The sequence below is a fragment of the Ammodytes marinus genome (genome assembly GCF_949987685.1).
Source record: "Ammodytes marinus genome assembly, chromosome: 24".
NCBI classification, from domain to species: Eukaryota; Metazoa; Chordata; class Actinopteri; order Uranoscopiformes; family Ammodytidae; genus Ammodytes; species Ammodytes marinus.
Window position 1 is genome coordinate 10,538,035 of NC_137228.1, and position 27,627 is coordinate 10,565,661.

The following is a 27,627-nucleotide window of genomic DNA, read 5'->3' on the forward strand; positions in this document are numbered from 1 at the left end:
TAACTCTTAAGCATTGCTTTTTTTACACAAAACACATGTGTATAACAAATAATAAAACGTCAAAAAGCATCGAAAAAGAGCAACACCAAAAACACAAACACCAAAAGCAAAGCCAGATACACAGTTTTTTTTTTTTTTTTTTAAGATATTTTTTGGGCATTTTTAGGTATTTCTATCACCACCTAGTGGACACATTTTATCTGAAAAGAATGTTACACAATGCATTTTATTAATCATCAGATCTTATTGCAGAACATTAAAACGACTGACAGCGATTATGACCTCGAGAACTGATCAAAGTTAAACAAAGATTCACTCAAAGTAACCATTATTCATTCTACTCTACACAAGAATGTGAATAATTAACCAATTACATGTAGGGATTATAAGACAACTATTGACCAACAATGAGACTAGATCACCAAATAAAAAGTAAATAAAAAAAGTGATTGAAGTCTCCATGCTTGATTTCAACTTTAAATCACACACTCAACATAGAAGCATCCTTGTGAAATATATTCTATTTACCTAAAGCAATATCTCCCTGGTTTGTTAATGCATTCTTGTACTAACAGTTCGGTTTTATGTTCAGTAAAAGGCCTAATATGCGAATAGTTATTTATTTCGTCAAAGCATTTCTTTATTTATAGTGTGTGGTACTGATTTGTAATGTTTCCATCTCATGTCAGACATAAACTTTTTTCAGAATGTGTTAAATGTAAGCCCTCTAAAGACACAGGACCTCACAACAAACAAACCATTCATAATGTTGAAAGATGGTGTATTCTCAATATTTACATTCAAATGACAACCAACTTCTACACTGTGAAACTCTTGTAGACTTATTTAGATCAACCACAGCTTGTAAAAGGGACCAAACAGCCTCCACCAACATGCTCAAAAGACCCAGCGCTCATCCTATAGCGCCATAGGATGGCAACTTGTCCATTAGGACCAATCCCAATCTGCAGTTTTCTTCACCAGGCAACCCACCTCTGGATCCAGACCAGCTGTGGTCCACCGACGGCTGTGGGTACCTGTCCTCTAAAGTCAACACAGATGCAACACAAACAGAGAACTTTACCGGTGTAGTGCCAAAAAGTGATTGTCTGCCAAATTGTGATTTCAGGTGCACCTAGTTGTACAGTATGTGTACATCTGCTTTTATCAGAACCAAACAGTCATAATATGCAAATATGCATAACTATAAGTCCATGGTAAAGCATTTACACATATTTAGTTAAATAATGCCAAATTTGCTATTAATTCAAAAATGTCTGACAAAACATAAAATAATTGTTTTAATGTAAGTAATGAACTGGCAAAGTGAAAGTTTCATGATAATTATCTAGAAGTTAAAAATGTACCCTGTTCACCTGCAGTGACACCAAAAATTACAATAGGGTTTGCATTTTATAGCATGATCAGGTATGACATTTACGTGATTAAGGCATCTAATATACTTGTTGATATTTGGAAAACTACTGTAATTGTTATTGAAGATTTATGGAAAAAATGATATTTGACCGACATGTTTTTTTTTCATTCCAGTCCTATTCCTAGTCCTACTGAGAGGTTATTTCAGCCTCAAAATGACTTGATATCATTTTTGAGTATTATGTGGGACCGATCAGAGCCCACCCAGTCCCTTGTACCTTCTGAAATACCTTTTTATTTGACTGAAATCACTTTTTGTCAGACAATCTCTTTTTGGCATCACACCTGTGGTGAGTGTTGACCTGCCAAGCCCAGTGGAATGTGTTGCCTGACTTTGTATGAGTACAAGAAACGTGTCACATTTTCACAGCAACACCATTTTCTTATTTCTTGATGTGTTTGTTATGACAGCTTAAAACCAAAAATGCTCAACTTCTTCTACTTTCCACCAGAGGGAGCTAAAGAGTTTCAAATAAAACCAGCAGGCCTAAACCCTGCAGCAACACTCCCCACGCTTTCAGGTCTGGACAAGCGGTCCTATGCACATATTTCCAGATACAATCACTTTGATTATACAGGACATATCTTTGGCAATGGCTGCTGTATGATTACATACTTCCATTACACTTTATTGTCTGTTTACTGTGTATAGCATCTGTCATGTCAGCTGTGAGCGATTGACTCCACTGAGCTCTTTACCTGTTCCTTTAGCTCTGGATCCTTGTGAGTTTATCAGAGGTGGCTCGGGCACCGGACGCAGGGAAGCAGGCGTAGTCTGGGAATAAAATAGATAATAGAATACAGTGCGCTCTTATTTTGAAACAAAGCCAATAATGAGTTGAAAACCATAATCATCATTCATATGATTGGCTGAGTGCTGATCATGGTAGATGTTTTGTGAAGCCTCTCAGTATGCACTGGGGAAAAAGATACATGGACATACAGTGTTTTTGCACTAAACAAGGTCCCATAGCCAGCTACGCTATGCATTATGGGATGATGAAAAGACGATCATCTTCCTGTAGTTTCTTTCTGCACTTTATCTGCATGGAAATTCCGACCAATTTTAGAGCAGTTCAGGAACTACTTTATTACTCCGGCCCTTCTAAACAGCAAAATGAATCACCCAAACCCCATTTATTTTGGTATCAAAGTACCTTCATCCGACCTCTACATTCATTCATGTCCTTTCATTTCATATATCTGGAACTGACCTTCACTCTTTGTCCTGTCTGTCTCCTATCACCGTCGCCGCTGCCAAAGTCGCCAGAGGCCTAAGAGTGGGTAAAGAGAAAGATGTAAAAAAACAAATGCATTTGGACTGTTTGCATTTAATATGAGGAAAAATACATAAATACTCACGGCGTCGGAGTCATCCTCATCCTCACACATACGCTCAGCAGTGCGAGGGTTTCCCACCACTTTCAGCTCTGCAATCTCCCCCTACACATACACACACACACACACACGCACACACACACACACACACACACACACACACACACACACACACACACACACACACACACACACACACACACACACACACACACACACACACAGTGCATTTGGTTTTATTTCACCATGACTCATTGTTTGCATGATATTAGCTTCCTCTGAATTCTCCAAAGAGATGGAAAATGACTCATGCAGAGAAGAGTATTGTGGCAGCTGTCTTTACCACTCTGTCTTCAAAATCAGCTTTTTAAATCCTCTACCATGACCCATATTTGGGCTCTATTACACATTAACGCCTTAAGGAGCAGCTTGTGCCCTTTGAAAAGAGAAATTTGGAATGATTTTGGCAGGGTGAGAGATCCTACAGATGTAGTTTAGAAAAGCACAGATACCCATATTCATATCTTTTCCCCTTCAAATCAGCCATGTGACCACCCAATGTGGTCCATCGGTTCATTGACTGGGTGGGAGTTAAAGTGTCGATAGTGAAAGGGGATCAAGTAATAGATGTTTAGAATGGGGCCCAGTGAAGAGGGACCCTGACCCCAAACCAAGAGGTCATACGTTCCACACACACAAATCTCACACCTGCTCTTTCCTAGGACATAGTCTATTATTCTGACTTCCCCGGGTCCCCTGGGCAACATTCGAGTTGAGGCCTCGTTGCCGTTTTTCATTTGCTTCTGTCAGAAATGTGACGAGCGAAAAATCTCTCTCTCACTCGAGCATTTCCTCTGCTGACACCCCCTGGAGTTTGGCACTGGAAAATGAACTCCTTTTCCAAATGCTAAAATATTAAGGACATGTTAAGCTACACAGCAGACACATGATTTTACTCATTTAATTGTCTATTAAGATAATCCTCAATTATAGAACTATGTATACTAGTGTTGTTTACACTAGTTTACCTAAATCGAGTCTGAAGACTTTTTTGTTTCCATTTTAACCTGCAATTTTTATTTTATTTGCTTCTTTTATTCACTTTTAAATGTTTTATAATGTGTTTTATGTATTCTAATCTTGCCCATGTAAAGCACTTTGAGTGGCCTTGTGTCTGAATTGTGCTATATAAATAAACTTGCCTTGCCTTGCCTAGTGTGGAACCTGCAAAGTCTGTATTTAAAGACAGAATGCTGCATCATAAAAGTTTGACAGTGCAGCAGTGAACTGCAGTCTTTCTTTGGAGACAAAAATGTTAAACAGTTTAACAACTGTTAAACATTGTGTGGACCAAAGAACCAAAAGACAACTAATAGGCTACTAGTCGATTACCAGGAAATAAACTTGGAAAACTTTTTAGGAGCATATCATTTGGAGAATTAAAAGTAGGGTTGGGCAGAAATAGGTAATACAGTATCCTGGGGTAGTTAAAAATATCAACGGTATACCTTTAATTACAGTCAGTAAAAAATCTGCTGGGTAATTTTTGCAATGGTGCATTTTTCTCCCCTGGTACACAGTGTTAACCAACGGTAATACCGTGTACCAGGGGAGAATTTGGGGAGGGTTTAAAGGTAGGCTATCAAACATTACTGAACTTAACCTCAACCTTATTGACCTGTGGCTATGCAGTTTCAAATGTTGTTTTTTAAGTTTGTGGTCCAATAAAAGGTTCAACCCTGCTGTTTGTACTATATTCTATTTGTTATCCTAAACATTACCTGGAACCTGTCAGCATCAGCCCCTCCCGCCTGACCCACGAAGATGCCTGCGCCCGGATCCAGCTCCATGGGATCGGGCGAGCGCTCGAACTTCACCACCTGGGGCTCGGACTCGCAGCCCTGGTAGAAGGTGACCTGGTCCTCGAAGACGGCCAGGGAGAAGCGCGACCAGGTGTCCACCAGGGCCGGCACGTCGAAGCTGGCGGCCTCGTACGACGCCTCCGAATCGGGCTCGGTGTAGAAGAGCTGGACCTTCTGACGGCCGGACCTCAACGCGCCCAGCTTCACCCCGATGTACATGATCTTCTGGGGCCCGTCGGTGATGGAGAAGAGCACGGAGGCGGCGGCGGTGGTGGGCTTGATGTGGAAGACCAGGGAGAAGTGTCGGTAGAAAGGGTTGGGCACGTGAGCCAGAGCCGGCTGGCCAGACACGGCCGCCGGCGTGAAGACGTACGCCCCGCCTCCTCTGGGCCCATACACCCGGGTGATGGAGTCCGGCGGAGGGTCGCCGATCAGCTGCAGCAAAGAGACGCCACTCTCATCTGCAAGAGGAAGAAATAGAAAGATTTGGAGATTAGAAATTAGACAGGGAATTAGTATTTCGGGACATTTAGCTTTAGGGAGAATTGTTAAAATCCCTTTTTGTCAAAATCAGTTAATATCACCGCATGATAATACTATATACCGTTCTGTGTGTGCGCTTAAAAGAAATCCTGTGCCAGGCAATGTAAACTGGTAAATAACGGGTATGTAAACAAGGGGGGCCAACTGTATACAAGCTAGTACAGAGGCGTGTGTGTATTAAAACTGGATTTTCTTCAAGCACAATTGGTGAAAGTACAGTGATGGTAGGCAATGCTTTAAAGAAGGTAATGCTCCTTAGAAGCAATGGTAAAACCTCACTGCAACATGACAATATGCAAGGTTACAGTTACCTTTGACCTCCGACTGATTTGTGCAAAGTTTAAAGAAAATCTTTTAAAGCGTTTATGAGATATTGCGCTCACAAGAATGGCCAGGGCAGACAGACGGACATGGGTACGAACATGGACGTACAGACATACGGGCTGATGGATATTGTATATCTCCAGGAGCTATTACATGTCTGTCATTGGGGTTAAATGTAGCTTTCAGGTTTCAGGATGAAATACGTGTCGGGATGTGTTAGAACTTGTTAAAGTGAAAACATATTTTACTGCAGGAAGAGCAGGAAGTGTAGGCAAGTGCTTTAAATTAGTCAGCGACTCAACTGATCCATGACCAAAGCCTCTGGAACAACACACACGTAACCACAGTGACCCTGCAGGTCAAACCATACACTCACATTTGAACCTCAAATCTTAAAGGGGCAGTTCAGCAGACTTACATCAACTGTACTTATTGTGTCCATGCTGCAATGAACACATATTGTCATATCTAGCAATCTAGCAGTAACTTTTTGGTGATTATTCGATGAAACAGTTTGACTATAGAAAAGATTAAAAAAAGGAATGCACTCTTTAAATCAAACTACAGACTGCCTGACTATGGTTTTCCTAATGTTGGATTCCAGTTTCTATATATATGCTGGAGTGTCTGTGATACTTTAGGATCAAATTAATGGGGGAAAAAAACTGCTGATAATTGAGTTCTCAGAGATTTGTGGATCCCTCCAAAGGGAGAACAGAAGCAGTTACGTTATTCTTACACCAGGGACAAAAGGTTTTCGGCTACTCAGCTCAGTGTTCTCCGCAGGGACGGCCTGTCATCAAGGATTCATGAGAGAAGATGATTAAACAAAGTACAATCTGTGTATTAAAGGGGTCTCCTGCGCGGATAGTTCATTTAGTTCAGGGTAAAAATTAAGTGAAGGAAACTGTAACCCTGACAAAGACCAGCTTGAGCTTAATTCAACTCAAATATGAAAATTAGACAATTTTGTTGCTGAAGTTGCCTGAAAAGGAGAATTTCAGCAATAAACAATTTAACTGGGAATCTGGTTGGACAATTATGCCGCAAAATTCTGTTATTTTAGTTTATTAAATAAAGAAATTATGTTTCGGGTCTATAACATGTAAAAAAAAATATATGAAAATAGACTTATCAGTAGGATAGAAAAGGTCACCTATTATAGAAAATGCACTTGTTCGTGTTTTTTCAACAGAAATATAGGTCCCCAATGTGAGAGACTCCCAAAGGATGAGAAAACAACCCTGACTCTTTTTCTCCGCCTCCACCTTTTTGAAGTGAAAGCAATGTAATATAACTCCCTAAATGTTGACCAAATCTTTACTATTATCATATTTCACTATGGCACTACTATGACGTTACCCAGCTTTTTTTTAAAGCAACATAAATCCACACTGTTGAGCTGTTCACTGTTATGACCCGATGACATGTTTCAACCTGACATTTGCTCCAAAGTTTCAGGATTTCATGTCATCCTTTTTGTTTTTAACTGTGTCTGCGAACTCTCCCTTTGAAGTGTTTTGCACAAGCACCTTTTGTACCCGCTGAGAGGAAAAGTCCCATCATGTTCAATCACACGATTTTTAATGAAACAAGCAACTTTAAAGCACTTGCCAACCTATCGTGTCAGGGAGTAACCCAGGCTGAACACATGTTTAATACACTGGTCTGGTTAAGTGGACTGGACCTGCTGAGCTTCCATCCTCCTTTTGGGGATTTTCATCCAGTTGGGAGCACAAGCAGTGCACCGAGGTGGCCAGTCTCACAGCTGCTGCAGCTGTTGCACAGATCAGCCGACTCAAATTACATATGATTTAAAAAAAAAATGAAATGATGAATGACAACAAGGAAACTTCCCCCTCTGCAGAAGCGTGTGAATTTGTTTACAGAACATAATTTTCTCATGCTATAGATCCTGTTCAGGACACACACACACACACACACACACACACACACACACACACACACACATCTGGAAGCTGTCCGGTCCGACCACAGCTCTCCCCACTGAACAGTAACAGCTAAGGCTCCCATGCACAAGAACAGTGTCTGCCAGTGTATTCTATAAATACCAGTCACTAGACAATTACACAGACTTTTCTCATTTCTTTATCACAGTTGAAATCTCATTCTCAGGCTCAGGCAAAATGCAAAGTGAGATGGTTAACTACAAAAAACACAACGTTTTCATGCAAATGTTTCTTGATAATTTCATCATTTTGTGCCTCTGAAAGTAAGTACATGAATAAGTTTGCTACAAAAGAATGATCCCTTAAATATGAAAACAAGGGGAAAGTGCCATATAACACATTTCTGGAGCCCTAAGGTGCAACCATGAACAATAAAATCAAATGTCTAAAAATTAAACTTATCTCAAACCGCTTTATAGACATATAAAGTGATGGGAGGGTCAGTAAACTCTCCCATTAGAGAGAAAAGTCTGATGAAATATTGATAATTTAGTATGTCTTATGGCATGAGCTGTCAAACGCCTCGTTTAAGTCAGTGATCAGCTGTTTCTTGGACTTCTTGGCTCGACACGCCAACTGTGAGATCATGTTCACCCGGATGTCTGATCATCTGTGTCCTCCCTTTTCTTCAAGCTATGCTAACAAGAGCCATTGTGTGTGTGTGTAGGAACAACACACGGCGATGTTTCCCAGCCAGAGGGCATGGGGCACATAAAAACAATGACCTCATGGATTCTGTTACAATGGATTACTGAGATGTGCCATGTCTGTAATTTGTCCCAACGCCTGTTTGACTGTGTGAAGAAGAAAGCAAAAGGTAATGCCAGCAAAGACAGAGACAGATGGAGGAAGGAAATGCATGTCAGATGTCCATGGGAAAATGGACCATGAGGGACTGTAATGTGATGAAACGAACAGACAAACTTAGTCCCATAAGCCTTCAAGGACACTGTGTGCCAGTTAAAACAGGCTGAAATGTCGTTGTGGGACCGATGGACTCCCCAAGAAGATTAGGAGCGCAAGGATCGTCCCAATGGGAACGAGAACTAAAAGAGAAGTTACATAAATTATATATCTAAATCTGCCTATCGAGTGTATCATTCTGTGTCAAATCAGCAGAAAATGTAGTGTTACAGTCGGAGTGTGTTTGAATCTTTCTTTCCTTTTTTCTACTATGGAATAAAGAACTAAATACATCTTCACCTCATCACTTGATATGGTGGGAAGACTTGAGGCAGAAGTGGATGATGCCATCCTCAGTAACTAGCTCCATGACCTTGAAGGCCACTGTAGCTTCTGTAAAGTCTCCCAAAGGTAGGGGTTAGCAAGGGAGCGTTGCAATCTAGAATCTAAATAAAAAATTCAAATGGGCACCCTGACAAACTTGATGCAACACTTTAAGATGCAAAAGTATCATTCAATAGGATATGACCCCAGGCAGATGGCAACAACCGTTCCTTTATGGGATTGAAATACTGACATTTTATATCTTAAATCGGCAGCTGCACATCTGCAGAAATATATTACATATTATAAAACAATGCAAGAAACATGCCAGTACAATTAAGTATTTAAAACAAGAACAAGCTAAGTAATGGAGTGTTTGCAGCATTGTTATTTTTAGGACATGCCATAACAGCCTTCATTCTTCATCTATAATGACACAAAAACAGTGTCTGACTTAACTCAACTATTATTTTTTTTGCATGCAAAAGCTTGAATTACATTACACCATTATCAAAGTATGCCTCACCAAAGTGTGTTTACCTCCATGTTAAAGCTGCTGCCCTTATTTGGGAAATTGAGCACTGCTATAACAAGCTGGTTTACATGAGCAATGATACATTATAAAAGGAGGTATTTATACAGTTCAGACGGTCACCTTCTCTACCTTTAAAACAAGTTAAGAACGTTTTTGTATGAAAGACATTTAATTCACTTTAAGTGACAGCGATTGCCAATCAGACCATTGGGTTTGACCATTAACACCCCCCCTCAAGCTGTAGGTCTTCCCTCTTGGAATAAAAAAAACAACTAAACTTCACACACAGTGGCATTAGCTGACAGCTGTAACATACCCAATGCTCCCACAGTCACTCGGACCCCTAATCCACGTCTGAATAAGCTGAGAGCCAATTACAGTTGACTGATGGAGGAAGGGGGGGTCAGCGAGTGAGACTTTGAGTTCAAATGACATCAGCTGTTTTTGTTACTTTGTCAAGATTTTAAAATCGTCTGGTTTCTTGGCTGCGGTCCAAATGTAATGTTGTTACTGTGTGAGGAGACTGATGGCCGCCAACCGTTTTCTTAAAGAGGCACTCAAGCAGTTACAGTAAGTGTTGCACAAAAAAGGAATGACCAACAAATCTGAAGAAACAGAGGAGAAAAGCACCACTATCATGTCTGTACATCAAATATGAATATGTCCTGATGAAATGCTTCTGTTGGAAGACGAAGAAGAAGTAGAATAAATAACTAAATACATCTTCACCTCATCACTTGATATTGTGGAAAGACTTGAGGCAGTGGTGGATGATGCCAACTTTAGTAATTAGCTTCTCATCAATAAAGGCTACCGTAGCTTTTACAAATTTCCGAACAAGGAATTAGTAAGGGAGCATTGCAATCTCAAACTGTCACCACCACATGACGCCAAAATAAACTAAGCTTTGCTCGTTGCTGTGGCTGCAACAACGAGCTAAACCGGAAAAAGCTAATTTCAGGCAGATGGAAAAGGATAGTGATTAATGACATTTAATTATAAATTGGCCCTAATATGCAGCATAAAACCATTAAACTGTTTGTGAAGAATGCCTTCTGGGGAGTTTCCTGCTCACATCAAAAGTCTCTCTCACACTCTCTGTCTCTGCTTATCTTCCACTGCTCATCCGGAGAGTTAATTACCTCCCATCAGGAGTTACTGGTTTGGGAGGGTGGGAGGGTGTACTGCTGGCGCGTGCCCTCTGACCTATGGCGGGGACTCCGAGCCGCCTTGTCTCATCCCAGTCACAAGGCTCTCTTGTTACCAGCCGTGACACCACTGCCCTTTATCCCCAAACGAGCACACAATCGCTACCACTCTCTCTTTTTTCCAAAGCGGACCATTTTCCCACCCACAGTCATGTTGTAAAAAAAAGAAACTGCCATCCTCCAGTCCCCACTACCACAGATGGCCCCATTGTTCCACGATTGTTACCCCATTTGCCTCTAAATCCACACAAGAACCCAGTGCCAGCTGATCACAGATGTTTGAAATATGATGACAGAAATGCGTGAACGGCATGCAAGAGTAGGATGTGTCGGGACCAATGGCGTTATTATTGCTGCAACAGACTCATGCTGTATGTGAAGCAACCAGTTCAAGAGAATAGAACTGCACCCAATTACAAACATATGCAATGCAGGCAAGTTATACATCTACCCTAGTCTTATACGGTATACCTGTGCTGAGAAAGTACTGCTGTACTAATGTATTCAAAAAGGAACTATACTGCATTTGAGAAAAAAAAATTCATTAAAATGCCTTGCTTTTGGAGCAGAGTATGACAAATGTATCACCACCATTTCTCTAACCATTATTAGTATAGAAAAATACACAATTCCTATTGGTGCCAGTATCTAAAGAAACATTTTGGTACTGTGACAACAAACTAATCTACCCTGCTGAAAAATACTTTTCCTTTTCTTCTGAATGTAAATGAATGAGTAACCTTTGCAGGTGTTTGGAAATTCACACCCAATAAATACAGTTTCACGACAAGAGCATTGACGTTTCATATCCTTTACTTAAAGTGCTACAGTACATTTTGATTAAAAAACTGAATTCTCCAACGTGGAGGGTCGTCTCAATCATTGAAAACACTTATCTCTGTGTCTGACAACTTTTCCAAACGTTATCTTTAAGTACGGCAGAGTTAGAAAGTTCATCCAAACACGAACTCTACTTCTGCAACATGAAAGAATAACAAATGTATCTGCAGACTAAACCCAGGACATGTACATTAAGTATTCCTGTGGGAAAACATATGATGAAGATGGTTTTCAATGTAGTTGAGTTCACTCTGTTCACCCCCCCCTGAGAGTCGAGTCTATACAGAACCAATCTTCCCATGCTGCACGATTTATGAAGCCACTAAAAGGCTGGACATGGGCCTCTGAACCATTTCCTGTCTTAAGGGTTTATATTCGGGGTAAAGCTTTTTGACTGTGTACATTATATGCATCTCCTATGCTTTTATTATTATTAATGGTCTTGAAAACCCTTGACTCAATGTAGGAAGTCATATTACGTGTGTTTAAAGTACCCAGAAGGGACTTGACTGCAAATAATATATTTTGTGATATATGAGTTTCCATTTTATATTGGATTAACAACCACTCCAATGAACATACCGCTGGCTGCTATTGAATTCTGGACAATGTAGGCCCCACTTTAAAACCATACCACTGGTTGTGCTGAATTGATTTCTTATGTTTTTTTGATAGCCAACCAATGAGGAGTCTGACAATGGTATAGGATGGAAAAGCTAAATAGATATAGTACTTTTAAAGAAAGGCCATGCAGGTTAAATGTGCATGGTAGGATTAAAAAAAATGCATTTCAAACATTAAAAAACTACAATAGTGAGGGAAAAACTATCCAATATTTTAGTCTGCCATGTGTCTGACAATGGTAAAGTAGGGAAATACTAATTAGGTGTACTTTGGTGTCATCTAGTGGTGAAAGTTCTAAAGTAAAAACATACCGGCTGAGGCTAAGGTAATAAAATAACTTTCTTTTTGAGCAATCATACACGATTTAAAACATACTCTACCAAATATTCTCTGCATGACCCTATTTCCCTTCACACACAGCCAGGGGCGGATTTAGTCATTTTGGGGCCTACCGGAAACACAGCCGTTCGCCTGTGCACGCTGCACCTTTAAATTAAAGCTGGGGTGGAGGATTTGGGGAGAAAATGGCAGTTGGGATAGAGATTCAAATACAAATACCTCAACCGCTCCACTTGTTCTCTTTGGTCCCTCCCCGACACGCTGTACACCAACAAAGTCGTGCCAAAGTGAATGGACAGTCCCAACAGCCAATGAGAACAGAGAATTGGAGCCTCGCTCTGATTGGTCAAAGTGTACAGCTCATGTTAACTTTGACCAATCAGAAATCACATACCCCAGCTTTGAGTCCCTGCATGTTAAAGAAATGTGTGTGGTATACGAGTATAAAAGTGTTATTCAGACATTAAGAGACTACAATATTGTTTGAAAAGTGTTCAGCTGTAATGTAAGTAATTGCTAAATATATTCAAAATTGCCTTACACATACAAAATTAATCATTGGAAAATGTGTTTGGACACGTGTGATACCAGAACAAACACCGACAAATACACACAGACCAACGCTCGACATCAACAGAAAGTGACGTGACAGCGGGTTCAAAATGTATCACCACACACAGGGTAGGATACATTCTAACCCATCGGGGTTACCTTTCTGGTTACTAACGGAAACACACGCCGTTTCAGGCAGGAGGTGACACTCCACCGGGAGACGCCCGTTTTCCAGGGACGCCCAGCAGCTGTCCTGCAGCACGTGGCAGAAGCTACGACAGGGCAGGGCACGGGGCAGGGGCACAGCGGGTGTAGGGCACCTAGGGGCCAGCAGGAGGCAGAGGAACCACTCTGCGCCATGGTGACACCCCGCCCTCTTGAGCCACGCCCACTCCTCTAGGACCGTCCCCACCTCCTCCACAGAGGTGTGGTTCAGGAAGTTGGGCAGCGAGAACAATTTGGGCCGCTTGCCCGAGCAAATGGACCAATCTGAAGGCACGGGGAGACAAGATGCTTGAGAGGAAGCATTGATGCGACCACCAGGGGGGGCTAGCGTCTGATCAACAGTCAAATTGACTTTAGAAGCGTCGCCTATGATCCCAGTTAAATTGCTAGGCAGGGCTTTATCATCTTTCACTGATTCTACATTTAACCCTGAACTGGTCCCATCCCCTACCCCAATCCCAGAGCCCTCCTCAACCCGCTCCCCTCTGAACCTGCCTGGATTAGCCGTGGTGTTAGGTTTAGCCTTCTCCGCCATCTCTGCCAGGCCTCCGTTAGTAGTAGTAGTCCTGGTCGGATCTGGGGTCGCGTCCCACCCCTCGACAAACTTACGGATTCCCGTGGCGACCTCGAGGATTTCTTCCCCTACTCCGGATATGCCATCATCCTCTTCTTCTTTCTTTTTCTCTGTAGCGTTGGCACCTGACAGCCCAGATCCCGTGGTCTTATCACTTGTCACCTCTTGGGCCTCTGTGATCGGTTCTGGATTCCAAAACCAGGCCTCCAAGCTCCCAGTGGAAAGAACCAGGACAAGCAAGCAGGTCTGGATCTTCAACATGCTGCTGGTTCCAGTCACGCTCCTTCAAACGTCTAAGCCTGCAGCAGTGCTCCAAACAGTGCTCTCACTGTTTCCACCTGTTAGCAAGCCGCTCACCAGTTCAATCCAAACTGTCCAAGGGCCACTGAGCATCCACTCAATGAAAACCGGCACATAAAAACTGCTCCCACTCATAGACCCTCCCCACAGTGCATGGCTGCTGCATGTGAAAGCACTTACATAGGCAGGGGGAGACCCATAGTGTGGAGGCAGGCTTGTTGGTGATGATGGAAGTCATTGGTTACTCAAAAGTTGCCCCTAAACGCACTATAAACTCCTCCCCTGTGTGATTTGAAGAGTGGGTCCCCTTCTGCAGCATGGAGAAAAAGCATGCAGGAGTTCCTGCTGCCACAAAACCTCAGAAAAGGTATTTTTTGAAAATACATAATCCATTAATAACAGGTTTGGTTCTGTGCTCAGGGTCTGAAGTAACTAAATGAGCGAGAATCCCAAGTTCAGAAGAAGATTTGCTGCAAGAACTCACTGCATGCCCTCCAGCACCTCTAAAGCTCATTAAAGGAAAAAGTGTTAATCGGTGGTGTTAGTAGGCCTACATTTTAATTTTGGACAGCTGTTTCAACTCACTTCCAGTCTTAAATGTGGAGTCAGCAATTCTGGGGAATGCTTGTTGGCTACATACCTTTTTGTTAAAATCAGTGAATATCTCCTCATGATCCGCTACCTGTCTGTACTGTGTGTGCACTGAAAAAAAATCTAGTGTTAATACACAGCCCAGGCACTGTAAACAGGCATGTTGCTAGCTACAATAGGCCTCTTTGTCTACATACTAGTTTACAGATCCTAGGCTGTATTAACACCAGATTTATTTTTACATTTTACATTGCACACACAGGTAGCGGAGCGTGAGGAAATATTCACTGATTTTGAAAAAAAAGTTATCTTGACAACAAGCCTTCTCCAGAATTGCTTACTCTAAAAGCTAATTAATTATCAAACTAAGTGGGAGTGGTGGTTTACAAAATGAGGGTCGGGACCCTAAAAAAAGGTTTCATGTTTAATCTAAGGGGTCGCCAGTTGAAAACATATTTCTTGTGAAATACTGAATATTTGAGACACTGAAACGTCCCAGAGACAGAGGTTATCAAGTGCACACGGCTTCAGGAAAAAATAACAAGGTTGAAAAGCAGCGGAATAATGGACTCAGCAGCTGAGAAGTTAAGATAACAGAGAGAATATCGGGCTAATGATGACAGGGACCTGGTGTTGATTCATTGCCTTGTTTCAAATGAGTGGAAGACAATAGTCATACAACTTTAACTTTCTAGACTTTGCGGTTTTACTATTTTGCATTGCAATGGTTTGGTGAAGAAGCAGCAGCAGTGTGAAGCATGAATGAAACACAGCAGCTGAGAAATTGAGGGCGTATCCAAGTGAATCGATGTCTTCTTAAGCTCCACTCCTCCCGGGGGAATATTGACTCCATTGCCTAATCTGAGAAAATCCTCGGAAAATGTATCTACCCCTTCCAGGTTCTCACAGATGGCCGATAATAGGATGGGGAGGAGGAGGGTAACCACACGGCCCTGGATGTGTACCCCCATCATCCAGCTACTATACCCTCATCTGGTGCCAAGCCAGGACATCCAGCTGTTAAACATTCCAGCCCCCAGACGTCCCACGCCCACGCCGCAAGACATTTTACAGATTTGGAAGCTGCCACATCTTGGATCATTTGTGCATTCATACAGCAACGCACCATATCGCTGTCAGCATGTGTGCTAAACACCTGGACGCAGGATAGGAGTAGGAGAAACAGATTGGATGCTTTGGGGAGTTTGTGAAAGCCAAAGACAAAATAGTGCATCAGCTTTCCTTATTTATTAAGATTGATGTTTAACACTTTGCTCATCTTGTCACTTATGGACAAATCACTTAAGACATATTTTCTTACTTTGCAGAGAGTGACAACATCGATACCACTCTTAAATCAAGGATGGAATTGGCTTAGTTTAACATAAAGACGGGAACGAGCTTTGAAATCTAACTAGCTTAAGGTGCTGGAGGGCATGCAGTAAGTTCTTGCAGCAAATGCAACCACTTTTAGATGTCCCAATACAACTTTTAGGTGTATTGGGACTAGGGTTGCAAAGGGGTGGAAAGTTTCCGGTAAATTACCGGAAAGTTTCTGGAAACTTTCCACGGGAACTTTCGCTCGGGAATTTTGGGAATATTCAAAATTGGAAATGATAGGAATTAACTAAATGGCAGTAATTTAAATTATTTTTTTTTCATATCCAAACATAAATCTAAACATTTAAACACTATGTTTGGTCATAGGCAGACATCCATGTAAAATAATACAATTAAAAAACATTACATTTGAACAAATTCATTTGTAAGAAGAACTTTAAGTTTTGATTATTTTATGAACAATCAATAATTTCACTGAACAACAAAAAGATGAATGTTGAGTAAAATATTACGCATCTGTCTGACCCCACCCATTCAATAAATAAAGTAAAATGTCCCCCATTTGATGGAGGAATGCAAAGAGCATGTAGGGGGCGTGGCCTCAGTACCCCTGCAGTAGGATGTGTGCTATGTGCAATTTGCCAAGTGTACTTGCATAAAATCTGGTTGTTTTAGTCAAGATTATGCTAAAATATATTTTCCCCAATTATATTTAAAATCACAGTTTAAGCCTCTGTAAACCTGGTCTAGTAAAAATCAATATAAGATATCCAGTTGGGTGTCTCAATAAACGTAAAAAAAAATCTGATTTGAAATTAAATGTTCATAAATATATTAAAACTTAGTTGAAAAAACTGCTTTTTACTGTCTAGAACGTTTGCCTGGACTGAAATAACATAGTTAGGAGAATTTAGTGCATGTGGGTCGCTTAAAATTGAGGAAATTCCCGTTTATTCCTGTTAATTCCCAAAATTCCCGTTAATTCCCATAAATTCCCGTTAATTCCCATGGAAAGTTTCCAACTTTGAAAATTCCCGGAATTTTGCAACCCTAATTGGGACACAATCTTGCACAAAAAACAGCTGAAATTAATTGTATAATACTAACTTAAAATGTGGACAGTATTTTGTGCAAAGGGGGAAAACCTTCTGACAGCACGAAAAAGGTTTTTCCATTAAGCATGAAAATGCAAACTGCACCAGAGTGCACTATAAACTCTCTTAAACATGACAAAACCATAGCTCGTAATCTTGTAGTAATTACCAAAAGTAATTAGATAGAATGTATTTTTGGGAAAACTAGACTTCCTGTCTATTTTTTTTCTTTGCCGATGGTGATTGTGCCAGGAGATTTCTGTTTCACTTTTCCACAATATAGGACAATAAAATTAATTTGGATATTATTGACGTGAAAAAGCACAACTCCCATTAACTAAACATTGATTTTGGACACAGGTAAGACATGTTTTCAATCATATTCTCCTCTTCCCATGTCTTGGTACATACATGTTGTATAGATCTGCATTAACGCCCTACGATCTCTCCCACATACATGTCCTCCCTCCCTCTGTGTTTCCTAACACTTTTCATCACTATCAGCTGACAGCTGCTAGGGCCCGACCTGCACCGGGGGCCACGGCGAGGGCAAGTAAACACACCACTGACAACATTAGCAGCACTGTGCTCCAGTGGGTTGGTGAATGTCATGTCTCACTAAAGGCACCTGGTTGCTCTCCATGTGGAAATATTGCATACTTTCACACATGCATATACACCCAGCTGTTTACGGTACATACAGTGCATTCCTGTGTTACAGCTGCACAAGTCAAGATTTGACACTCAAAGAAAGTATTTCCTCCTTAAAACAGGTTAGTTTGTGACGTTTTATAACAACCTGCCTCTCCTACACTACTCATAGTATGAACATGCTGCTTTTATTTTGATAGGATGCCCTCAGGAAGCAACAGCATGCATTCTTTTTAGGAAAGTAACAAATAGGTTGCGTTCCGAATCGCATACTTTCTACTATATAGTATGTAGAAAAAAGATTTAGGATGTCCCGATTCTTGTGGCCAGATTTAGGATGGTTAGAAGTACCCGGATGTCCTACTTCATGCGGCCAAGATTGTTAGTGTTGAAAAGTGCATCCTATTTGGGCGATTCTGACCCACAATCCAGTGCGCACGTGAAGTGACGTAACATCGACGAAGCCTCCATATGAAAACAAACGGGGATGCGACGGATATAAAAGCAAGAGGCAAGATCAAGGCGCAATGTTATGATGAAATAAGAGAGAAAAGTATGTCCCAATAGTATGCCTACTGCATCATAACTAGATTCTTTTTATCGTCGGATGTAGTATGTAGAATAGAAAAAAGAAAGAGTATGCGATTCGGAACGCAACCATAGTTTCTTGCCTCTGTGCTGCTATAATAAGCAATATACAGCCATGTGTCCAAATAATCTCATATGGATCTTCTGCCTGAATTTAAACCCCTGAATTTTCAGATGTTGCTTTTTCCTAATGCAATAATTCTGCTTGTTTACGCTCTGTGAGACCAAACAGCCCCATTATATTTATTTTTTAAATATTACAAAAGAAGAAAAAAAGAGCAAAAAAACTGATTGCGGGTTCATCATGTGTGTTGAATGGTTGAGGAACAGACATGATGTGAGCGTGTGAACTGTTGGGGAATCCCTCTGAGAGTGAGTACAGTTAAACAGAAACACGATACGCCAATTAAACCGAGAGGCTTAAACCGAGAGGCTGTCAAGCTGCTGGGCCTGAGAAAGCCAATTGAGGGACCCACCCTCCAACCCGCAACCTCAACTTTGGACACTCATAAATTGTAAAAATGAAATAAGCATTTTCACTTTGGGCTATATCTAACATATAGATTTTTGGTTTTTAAAAGGGATGCAAATGCACGCCAAATACGTTTGATATGAAAGGTTGATGTGTCCACAAAGTTTAGGCTATGTAGTGTATCGATTCATGTACTTCTACCAGCAGATGGCAGCAGTGCAGAGGCTGCAGGGGATGGATCTATCTACTCGACTGTATTTATCACCAGTATCCTTTAGAAATGATATAGAACTCATTATTACATTTAATTCTAAATATGTAGATTATATATTAAACAATCCTAACAGAAAGGCTGAGTTTTTTGAATCACTGTTTGCAAACTCTGTTTACACTTTCATTATGGAGTCAAACAACTAATGATTATAAAACAATCAAGTATTTGCCCTCTATTGAGTCCTTAATTTATTTTACCAGAAGCAGAAAGTGTTTGTTTTCCTGAAAATAGGGTTAATAGCGTTATTTGTGCAGCTTGAAATACAACAACTGTATAGTGACAAAAAGCACAACAAATAGAATGTTTTTGGTGTCATTGTGGTAATGCTCTTGCACTTGTACTTTGCAAACTCAAAACTGTATTTCCCTGCAGTGCTGACACTGTGGAAATGACACTTTTCAATGCAGCTTCAACACCAGAAAAATTCAGATTAAATGCTGCCACCTCTTGTTTAAAGTCTGTAGCACTACAGAGATAAACCAATGAGTCTCTCTGCACTTAATATGCAGTGTGTGATATATGTGTATTTGGCAGCATTTACTGGTGAAAGTTCTAGATGTTTCCCCACACTTTGGGAGAAATTACAGAAGCTACAGTAGCCTTCAAGGACAAGAAGCTAGTTACTAAAGATGGCATCCTCCACCACTTCCTCAAGTATTTCCACAATATCAAGTAATCAGGTGGAGATGTATTCAGTTATTTATTCTATAGAACTTATTATTTGTCTTCCAACAGGTGCATTTCCCGAGGACACCCACCACTATATATAAAAATGTGTAAAGCCGTTAAGTTAGTCTATTCTGTGCTAGAAACAAGCCTCACCGCCCCGCTCCTATGTAGATATAAAGGTCTCATTCTATTGTAATAAAAACAAAATCATTTATTTTAAGGGTTAAACACCAATTAAAACATACTTGTGAATATCATATTCCATTTCTACCAAGTCTGTTCAGAAAAAAGACAATTTAATCTTTAATCTGTTCTAGCATGTATGTTATAATAAATACATATATACATATATTATCATGGTCAAGTTCGCTGATGACACAGCTGTGGTGGGTCTGATCTCAAATAATGATGAGACTGCCTACCACTCTGAGATCAATCAACTAGTGGACTGGTGTCAGAAGAATAACCTCAAGCTGGACGTCGACAAGACCAAAGAGCTTATAGTGGACTTCAGCAGGGAACAGCAGACGAGCTTCCAACATCTCAGCATAAACGGAGCCCTGGTGGAGAGGGTGGACAGCTTCAAATACCTCAGTGTTCACATCACACAGGACCTGTCATGGTCCTGGCTATCACACCAACACCATTGTAAAGAAAGCCCGTCAGCGTCTCTACCATCTCAGAATACTTTAAACTCCCACTCAGTGTGCTCAGGAACTTCTACACCTGCACCATAGAGAGCATCCTGAGCGAGAGTATCACCACCTGGATGGGGAGCATCACCAAGCAGGATCAGTTGGCTCTAAGGAGGGTGGTCCTCTCTGAGAGAACCATCAGGACCAGCCTCCCAATCTGCAGGACATTCCCATCAAACGATGCAGTAAAAGAGCCAAAAAGATCACCAGTGATATCAGCCACCCAACAACAGTCTGTTTACCATGCTGCCTTCAGGGAGACGCTACCGTCTGCTGAGGGCCGACACAGAGAGGATGAGGAGGAGTTTCTTTCCCCAAGCCATCAGACTGTTAAACCAGACTGACAATGTCACTTAGCCCACCACCCAATCACCACCCATTTATTAATATAATCTTACACTTTATATAGTTGAATTATAGCCGGACTGGTACATAAGAATTTCACTACACATTGTGTATGTGACGAATAAATAAAACTAAATATACCTAATATACAGTAATACAAACCTAGAAAACGTCCCATCCTGACAGTACATCACTGATTCCTATCTCTGCCTGCTGCTTTCCAGTTATGGAATAACTAAAAGATGTGAAAAAAAGAAGCTAAAAATGTTTCCCCTTGGGGCATCTTGGCAGAAGAGCTGCAGAAATGAACACACATGACCCTCCTCCCCTCCCCACAATCCTTACACCCTGCGGTATGTCGACGTGGGTTTTTCTGGAACAGACAATAGTCGGGCATTTCCAGAACCAGACAGAGGGTGTGAAACGGTTTGAGACGAGACAGTCGAGTCGTTGTCTGGAGGAGAATCCTAAAACGTGATTTGTGAATGGGGACGTTTGTTTTAGAGAAAAAAAAACAGGCAGTGCAGGGTTAGTATTGTGGCTTCTCTTCTTCAGAATAAATGAGGTTTTGTTCTCCTTTGATGATGTGATCGACAGCACAAAATTAAAGCCATAATGACGCTATTTCAAAGTAATTAAAGGTAATTTTATCCCCGTGTTGACAATAAAGGATCCTCCATCTTTTTCTCACCTGTCAAGAGGAACATTTTTGCAGCATGAGCCTGAAGAGATGTGACATTCAAGTCAATGGCAAAGAGGCCCTCGTAACTAAAGGCCTTTAAGGTTTTAAATTCCATATATTGTACTGGAGGGCACAGTGCAGCTCGTAACCCCGCTAATGCAGAGAGTGAGTCATGAAATGGCAAACCGCAGAATGTCTCACCCGAAGACCACGGAGACTCGTACAGAGCAGCTACTGTTTTATCGGACAGCTCAACTTTTACACACACGACGTACAGCTGCTTTTTATTAAGCCACATTTACACTTATATGTTGTACAAATTAAATAAATTAACTCTGGCTTAATCCATCATCTAGATTTCAGTTTTTTAAAGATTTGCAAATGTCAACTCATTGGTTAGATATTGCACAATTTGCATATCTATACAAACATTTATGAAAAATGAATGCTAATAAACATTGTTTTAATGTAAGTAATCAAAGTTTCACTATGATATTATTTAAGTTAAATATGTTACCCTATTCACCTGCAGTGTCTCGCCTTAATGATACAGAGAACCCATTCATGGTTCATTTTAGTGCAACTTCATATCACACGGACAGAGAGACAAACAATCCAGAAAGATAGTGGATTTAAAAAAACAACGCGTGAAGGCTAAACATTGAAAAACCAACAACTAATGGTTGATCCTCTAAACATGTGGAATAAATGAATCCTAACAACAAACACCTGCCGCATGATTTTGATGTGACCTTGAACTTTTCAGATGCTTGACCTTACCACATTCCTCTTTGTCATTTTGGACATCTGTCAGCTCATTGGACAAGCCGCTTAATATTGTGTCATTGCAAAATAAGTGGGGCCTTTTTTGCACTTTGTCTGACAGCTTGTTTTGCTTCCCCTAATGGATCCATTAGAAAGGAATGTGTCGTTGAGGACGTTATCTATTTATTCCTTAAAAGGTTACTTTACTATAAAAGTATAAAGTTAGAAAAAAATATCATTTTCAAGGAAACTATCTGCTCTACATTTTGGAATTTTGACGGCAACTAAAACTCTTAAATTTAAGTTAAGTTTTGCAGGAAAGACTGCCAACACCTGAGCCAACTAATCATCTTTTCTTGAGATTTAAGAGTTTTAGTTAAGGCCTCAAATTTTTTTCCTGAAACAGTGGGTCGGATAAATAATGCATTAATGACCGATATAAGTCGGAGAAGAAAGTTGAATAAAACTGAAAGATAGATATAGATGTATTAAAGATCATGGCTGTTTTGGTTTCACCATCCTGAACCTGTATGCATAGACCAACTTCATGCACAGGAGGAACCGGTCATGAATCCCTGCACAGTCAATCTGACCAACAGCAGCATGTCATTGTCCTGTCTTTGGCTGATTGTGAATGGGTGTTTAAGAGGCTTGGCAGCTGGCCAACTCCCTCTGGACCATGAGGGCAACCAGAGCCAGCTCGACCGCCATAGTGGAGATGATTAAAAGCTGTTTCTCATCACGTCACTCACAAGACTCATGTGGAAATAATGACTACGTACTGTATGAGGGCAGCTCAGTTTAAAGCCTCTGGAAACCTGGTCCATACAATTCAATATATAATATCAAAGTTGGATGTCTCAGTAAGCTTTTACAAAAATCTGATTGAAAATAAATGTTTATAAATAGTATAAAACTTAGTTAAAAAACAGCTTCATTGGACCGTTTGACAGTGTGGGTGTGTCTGTATCAAACGGTCTCAGTGGCAGCAGTCGTTGTTTTAATAGAAAGTTCAGGCAGAGAACTACAGTGATTGGTTCAAAATACATATTGTGTAATAAGAACCAGAGCATAGCCCACCTCCGAATTTGTATAAAGTTGATCAAACTTAAATGAGAATATCTTTCATTTGGATTGTTAACTATGAGTAACTCTTTTGAGATGCTTACTATAATGCAACTTACTTCCCAAATTACATAGTTAGAAGGATTTTGTGGATGTGGGCTTTAAAGCCTTGCTTCACTGTTGCCTGTAAACCTTTTTTTATGTTTGTGAGAAAATGAGTGAGTAAATTCAGTGATTTATGTGTGTTGTTTCTGAGGGTTGGGCACAGACAGTAAGAGGTATCACAGCCTGTGCTTGTGCTTTCAAGTGCAACAAGGACACTTAGGGCCTTTTATATGGAACTAGCTTAAGGCTACGACTTTGTCTCCTTCAGCCTGCACTAACTTGTTATAAACTGCTAAACAAAGTCAAGTCACGTGTTTTTTCTAATCAGCCACTTTACTTTGTTTCTTACATTGAAAGTGTTTCTATTAAAAGTGTGTTAGAGTAAGTATAAGATATAAGACAAGTACACCAAATATGAAGCCAACAGTGTGTTCCTTTTTAACACGCTTCATCATTGTCTGCTCATCACAAAAACGAGTCATTATAATCCAAAAAAATTATAATCTTTGGAGTATGTTTGGAGGCCGATCGTTATGGCGATCAAACTAGGAGGCTAAAATTAGCAGCCTTATCTTTACGTGGCCATTTGTTGGTAACAAGCTGATTAGATCTTAAAGAGCCGAAAAGCAGATGGGAGAAGCGAAAAAAAAAAAAACGCAGCCGTCATTATCACCATTTTCAGCACCTCAAAGCCACCAGGCTCTGCAGCTGGATAAACAAAGCATTCCCCAGTGACAGAGAGCACCCATAGTGACCACGGCACATCAAGATAGGCTGCACAGAACCATGGAAGATGGAAAGGAAAACATCCTCTCTGAGCCCCCTTAGCTTGAGATCACCTACACTTCCGCTGGCAACAGGTAGAAAACACCCCCAGCTGCTGCTTTAAGGAGGCTTTTAACGTCCTCTATAGGGAAGGGCTTCTGTAGTTACATGGTGTTGTTGTAAAGGCCTTTTGATGTCTCATGTGTTCACTGTCTGCAGGTCTAATCAGTCCGAAGGGGGTTTGGGCTGCCGAATATGAGACGAACACAGGATAAAAGCTGTAATTACAGATAAAAATGGGAGTTAACTTGTGGGGGAAAAATATGTCCTCGAGGCTATGTAGAGAATAAAGAGGAGTGCCATGAACTGAGGATACAGCTGTATATGGGCCAACATAGCACCTACACACATGCAAGGTTCAATTCACCCAGCAACCATTGGTGGAAGACCATTGGTTCACCAAGAAAACCCAAGAAAACTGGTTGTTTTGATCCTTCGTTTGTGTTATTTTTTTCATATTACTGTTTGGTTATTCACCCAAACAGAAATATGGTGGTTTTGACCCATTGTTTAAACCCAATTAGTTTGACCATAAAATTCTCACAAAGGTATTGACAATTGTACAAAATGAAAAATAGTGATCCATAACTAGTGGTGGAAGGTGTACTTTAGTTACGTGAAAGTACGAATAATGAAAATAAATCAATTAAAAGTAAAAGCATGAAGTCAAAACAAGTCATTGACTTGGGTTTGATTGGTGTCCCATTGGTTTTCTATATACAGTATATGTCTAGTTTTGTCTACCTGGTAAAGTCTTTGAACTGGGTCCATTTCGAGTTTCCAACATTTATCTGGATACAATTTTGATAAAGGTTATGACAGTGAATAAAAGTATTTTACAGAAGCCTGACTAAGTCTCATAGTTGTATTTAGATTTTTTCAATAAACTCAAGTCAACTGTATTAGTAATTTACCTTTACTTAAGTAGTTTTACTAAACCTTCAACCAAAAAACTACAAGTATGTGTAAAATTGGTTCTCGTTGGCCATGGTCAATATCTTTCTTTGCTACTCTGTGCAATGACATAAATAGAAAGCCGCAATGCAGAGAAAAAAGAAATGTGGAGTCCAAAGAAAAGATGTTAGAACAACAACAGGGCTGGAGACAAACTAAACCACAACCTTCTTTGCTGTCCAGTGAAAAGCTCTTTGATGCTCTAGTGGTGTCCACTGTGCAGTCCCCATTCATTTCACCCACCCATCCTATTCTAGACTTGCAATTCAAAGGCTTTAATCTCAGAAGAGTGATGAGCATGAGTAGAGGAGGCAATATTCTATTTAGGTCAACTTAAAAACCTGACGTACAAGTTTCAGATAACGAAACAATCATAGATGCCTTAACATTTGACATGTAACAATAACAGAAACATTATCATAAAACCCATATTAATGTTGAAAAAAAGTGAAAAAATAAATATATGTCTAAGGTCTAAATAAGATTAGCCGAATGAGACATGTTTTCCTGTTTAACCCAAACAGTGAGTATTCACCACGGCTCAACTCCAGCCAACAGGTTTACAACATAATTGTTTGTTGAGCGGAGAAGAAACCGCAGTTGGATGTTTTCATGAAATACTTTCCAAGACACCACAGTGGCTTAGAGTAATCATAGGCTTTGTTTATATGTAAATACATGTCTTGTTACTGTCTCCCCCCATTAAATTTAAAGTTGATGCAGCTCAATGTAAACGTTTAGTCTATAAAATGCCAATCACCATCATATATTTAATTTACAATCATGTAATTTATTTATGTTTTGCTTGATAATATAATATATATTGATGTATGTTGAAAAACTATGAAAGAGTGCATTTTGCATATAGGGACCTTTAAAAGGATTTATTTTGTGAACAGAATGCAAAAAAAATCTTCAGTGAGAATTATTCAAAGAAGAAAATTCCTAATCATGCAACTTATCATATAAGCTGAAAGATAAAGTGCAATAGGAATATACAGTATTATATCATGAAAGCATCAAACCTCTGCCTGAAGCTATAATACAGATTTAAATACAAAAGGGAAATTTCCGTATTAAACATGATCATAATGTTTAAGATATGTTTGCAACTTATTTCTCTATACTTATGATGGCAGATATGGGCCTCATGTTCAAACAGGCTAAACCAGCTGTGTATGCAATTTGACCTTATGTTGTAATTTTCCCATTAAATCCCCTGTATTATATTCCCTTTACATTCTGAATGCACACACCACACAGCTATGTGAACAGCTACTCATTTTCTACCAAAAAGTACATGCAACCTACTCGTTGTCAGCTTTTTTAACATTTAGGATCATATATCAGGGAAACAGTGTTGTTTGGCCACCCAGAAGTCTGCTGCTTAGCACTTATAGAATGTGATTACTTGTTATTTAAACACCGTAAATCTGAGAGGCTTTATCTGTTAAATGTAGAGAGAGAAAACAAGGACGCTGTAAGTCATTATGATTTGCACTGAGGAAAAGTCGCCCTGTGGTCCTCTGAAACTCTTGCACAGTAAATGACCAATTAATGATGCTCAATGTTTGACAGGAATATCCTTATTTAGAGGACTCGCTTCAACAAACCTTATGTTATCTCCTTGTAAATATAGATGTGTTGTTTGTTTGTAGAGCATTTAGCATTTTAAGCATTTGAGATTGTGTGGGTGCAAACTTCTTTACTATACTGTACAGTAAAGGGTGCAAACTAGCAACCTTTTATCATCTAACATGCGTGAAGAGAGTATTGGACTATGTTGATGGATTGATTGCAGAAAAGTTCCCTTCTGCAAAAAAAGTTTTTTTTCCAGTAACTGTTTACACAATGTACAAGCCTGGATTCTTGTGTGAAGTTTGTCAAAGTGGATCTGTATATACTTTGTCTCTACATGAATGTGTGGGCATGCGTGACTGTTTTTGCCTTGTCTTGTGTAGTGTGTGTGTGTGTGTATTATGTACTGTGTATGTGTGTGTGTGTGTGTGTGTGTGTGTGTGTGTGTGTGTGTGTGTGTATGTACTGTGTATGTGTGTGTGTGTGTGTGTGTGTGTCAGGAAGACAAAATAGCAAAGCCAGCTTAAAATTAGGCAGTGGAGATGAAGTGTGTCTGTTTCCCTGGGAGGCAAGAGACAAGCCCTGAAGAAAGGAAAATGTGAACAGACTGCAAAATCCCCACCCATACACACACACACACACACACACACACACACACACACACACAAGCACTTCAATTAGGTTATTATCACTACATATTCGTATTGAGTCCAAGCAAGAAGAGCAGGTCAGCGCATGATGTGATAAATGCAGACGTTGCATCCTTTAGTTTATCCAAAGCAAACACAGGCCGCAGACAGTGAAGTACAATATGCCTCTGACACACTGCAGCAAAATTCAGAAATCCTAATAGACAAGCCCAGACATTCACATCTCTACCACAACCTCATTCCGACCTGGAGAAATAACCCACAAGCTCTCTTGAGATCATGTGCCAACACAGATATACGGCCAACACACAGGAAGCTCATTATTCAGACACATTCAGCAGAACATTTAGTGGAGGATCATTCAAGAATAAAATGTATGGCAAAA

General features: G+C 40.2%; 1 protein-coding gene across 7 annotated transcripts in view; it reads right to left on the reverse strand.

Moving 5' to 3' along the window:
• LOC307269817 (uncharacterized protein) overlaps positions 1 to 27,627 on the reverse strand; it is a 41,752-nt gene that overhangs the window by 13,247 nt on the left and 878 nt on the right. For 4 of the 7 annotated variants that reach the window (XM_080052885.1, XM_080052884.1, XM_080052882.1 and 1 more), the window contains exons 1-6: positions 13,520 to 14,037; positions 4,557 to 5,098; positions 2,800 to 2,880; positions 2,652 to 2,711; positions 2,137 to 2,212; positions 994 to 1,044 (exon numbers count right to left, since the gene is read on the reverse strand). In XM_080052885.1, coding sequence (XP_079909011.1) covers positions 994 to 1,044; positions 2,137 to 2,212; positions 2,652 to 2,711; positions 2,800 to 2,880; positions 4,557 to 5,098; positions 13,520 to 13,859 — 1,150 coding nt within the window. In that variant the 5' untranslated portion in view covers positions 13,860 to 14,037. Of the gene's footprint in view, positions 1 to 993; positions 1,045 to 2,136; positions 2,213 to 2,651; positions 2,712 to 2,799; positions 2,881 to 4,556; positions 5,099 to 13,519; positions 14,038 to 27,627 lie in introns of those variants that run through there. The other 3 variants (XM_080052886.1, XM_080052887.1, XM_080052883.1) reach the window with 3 other exon arrangements.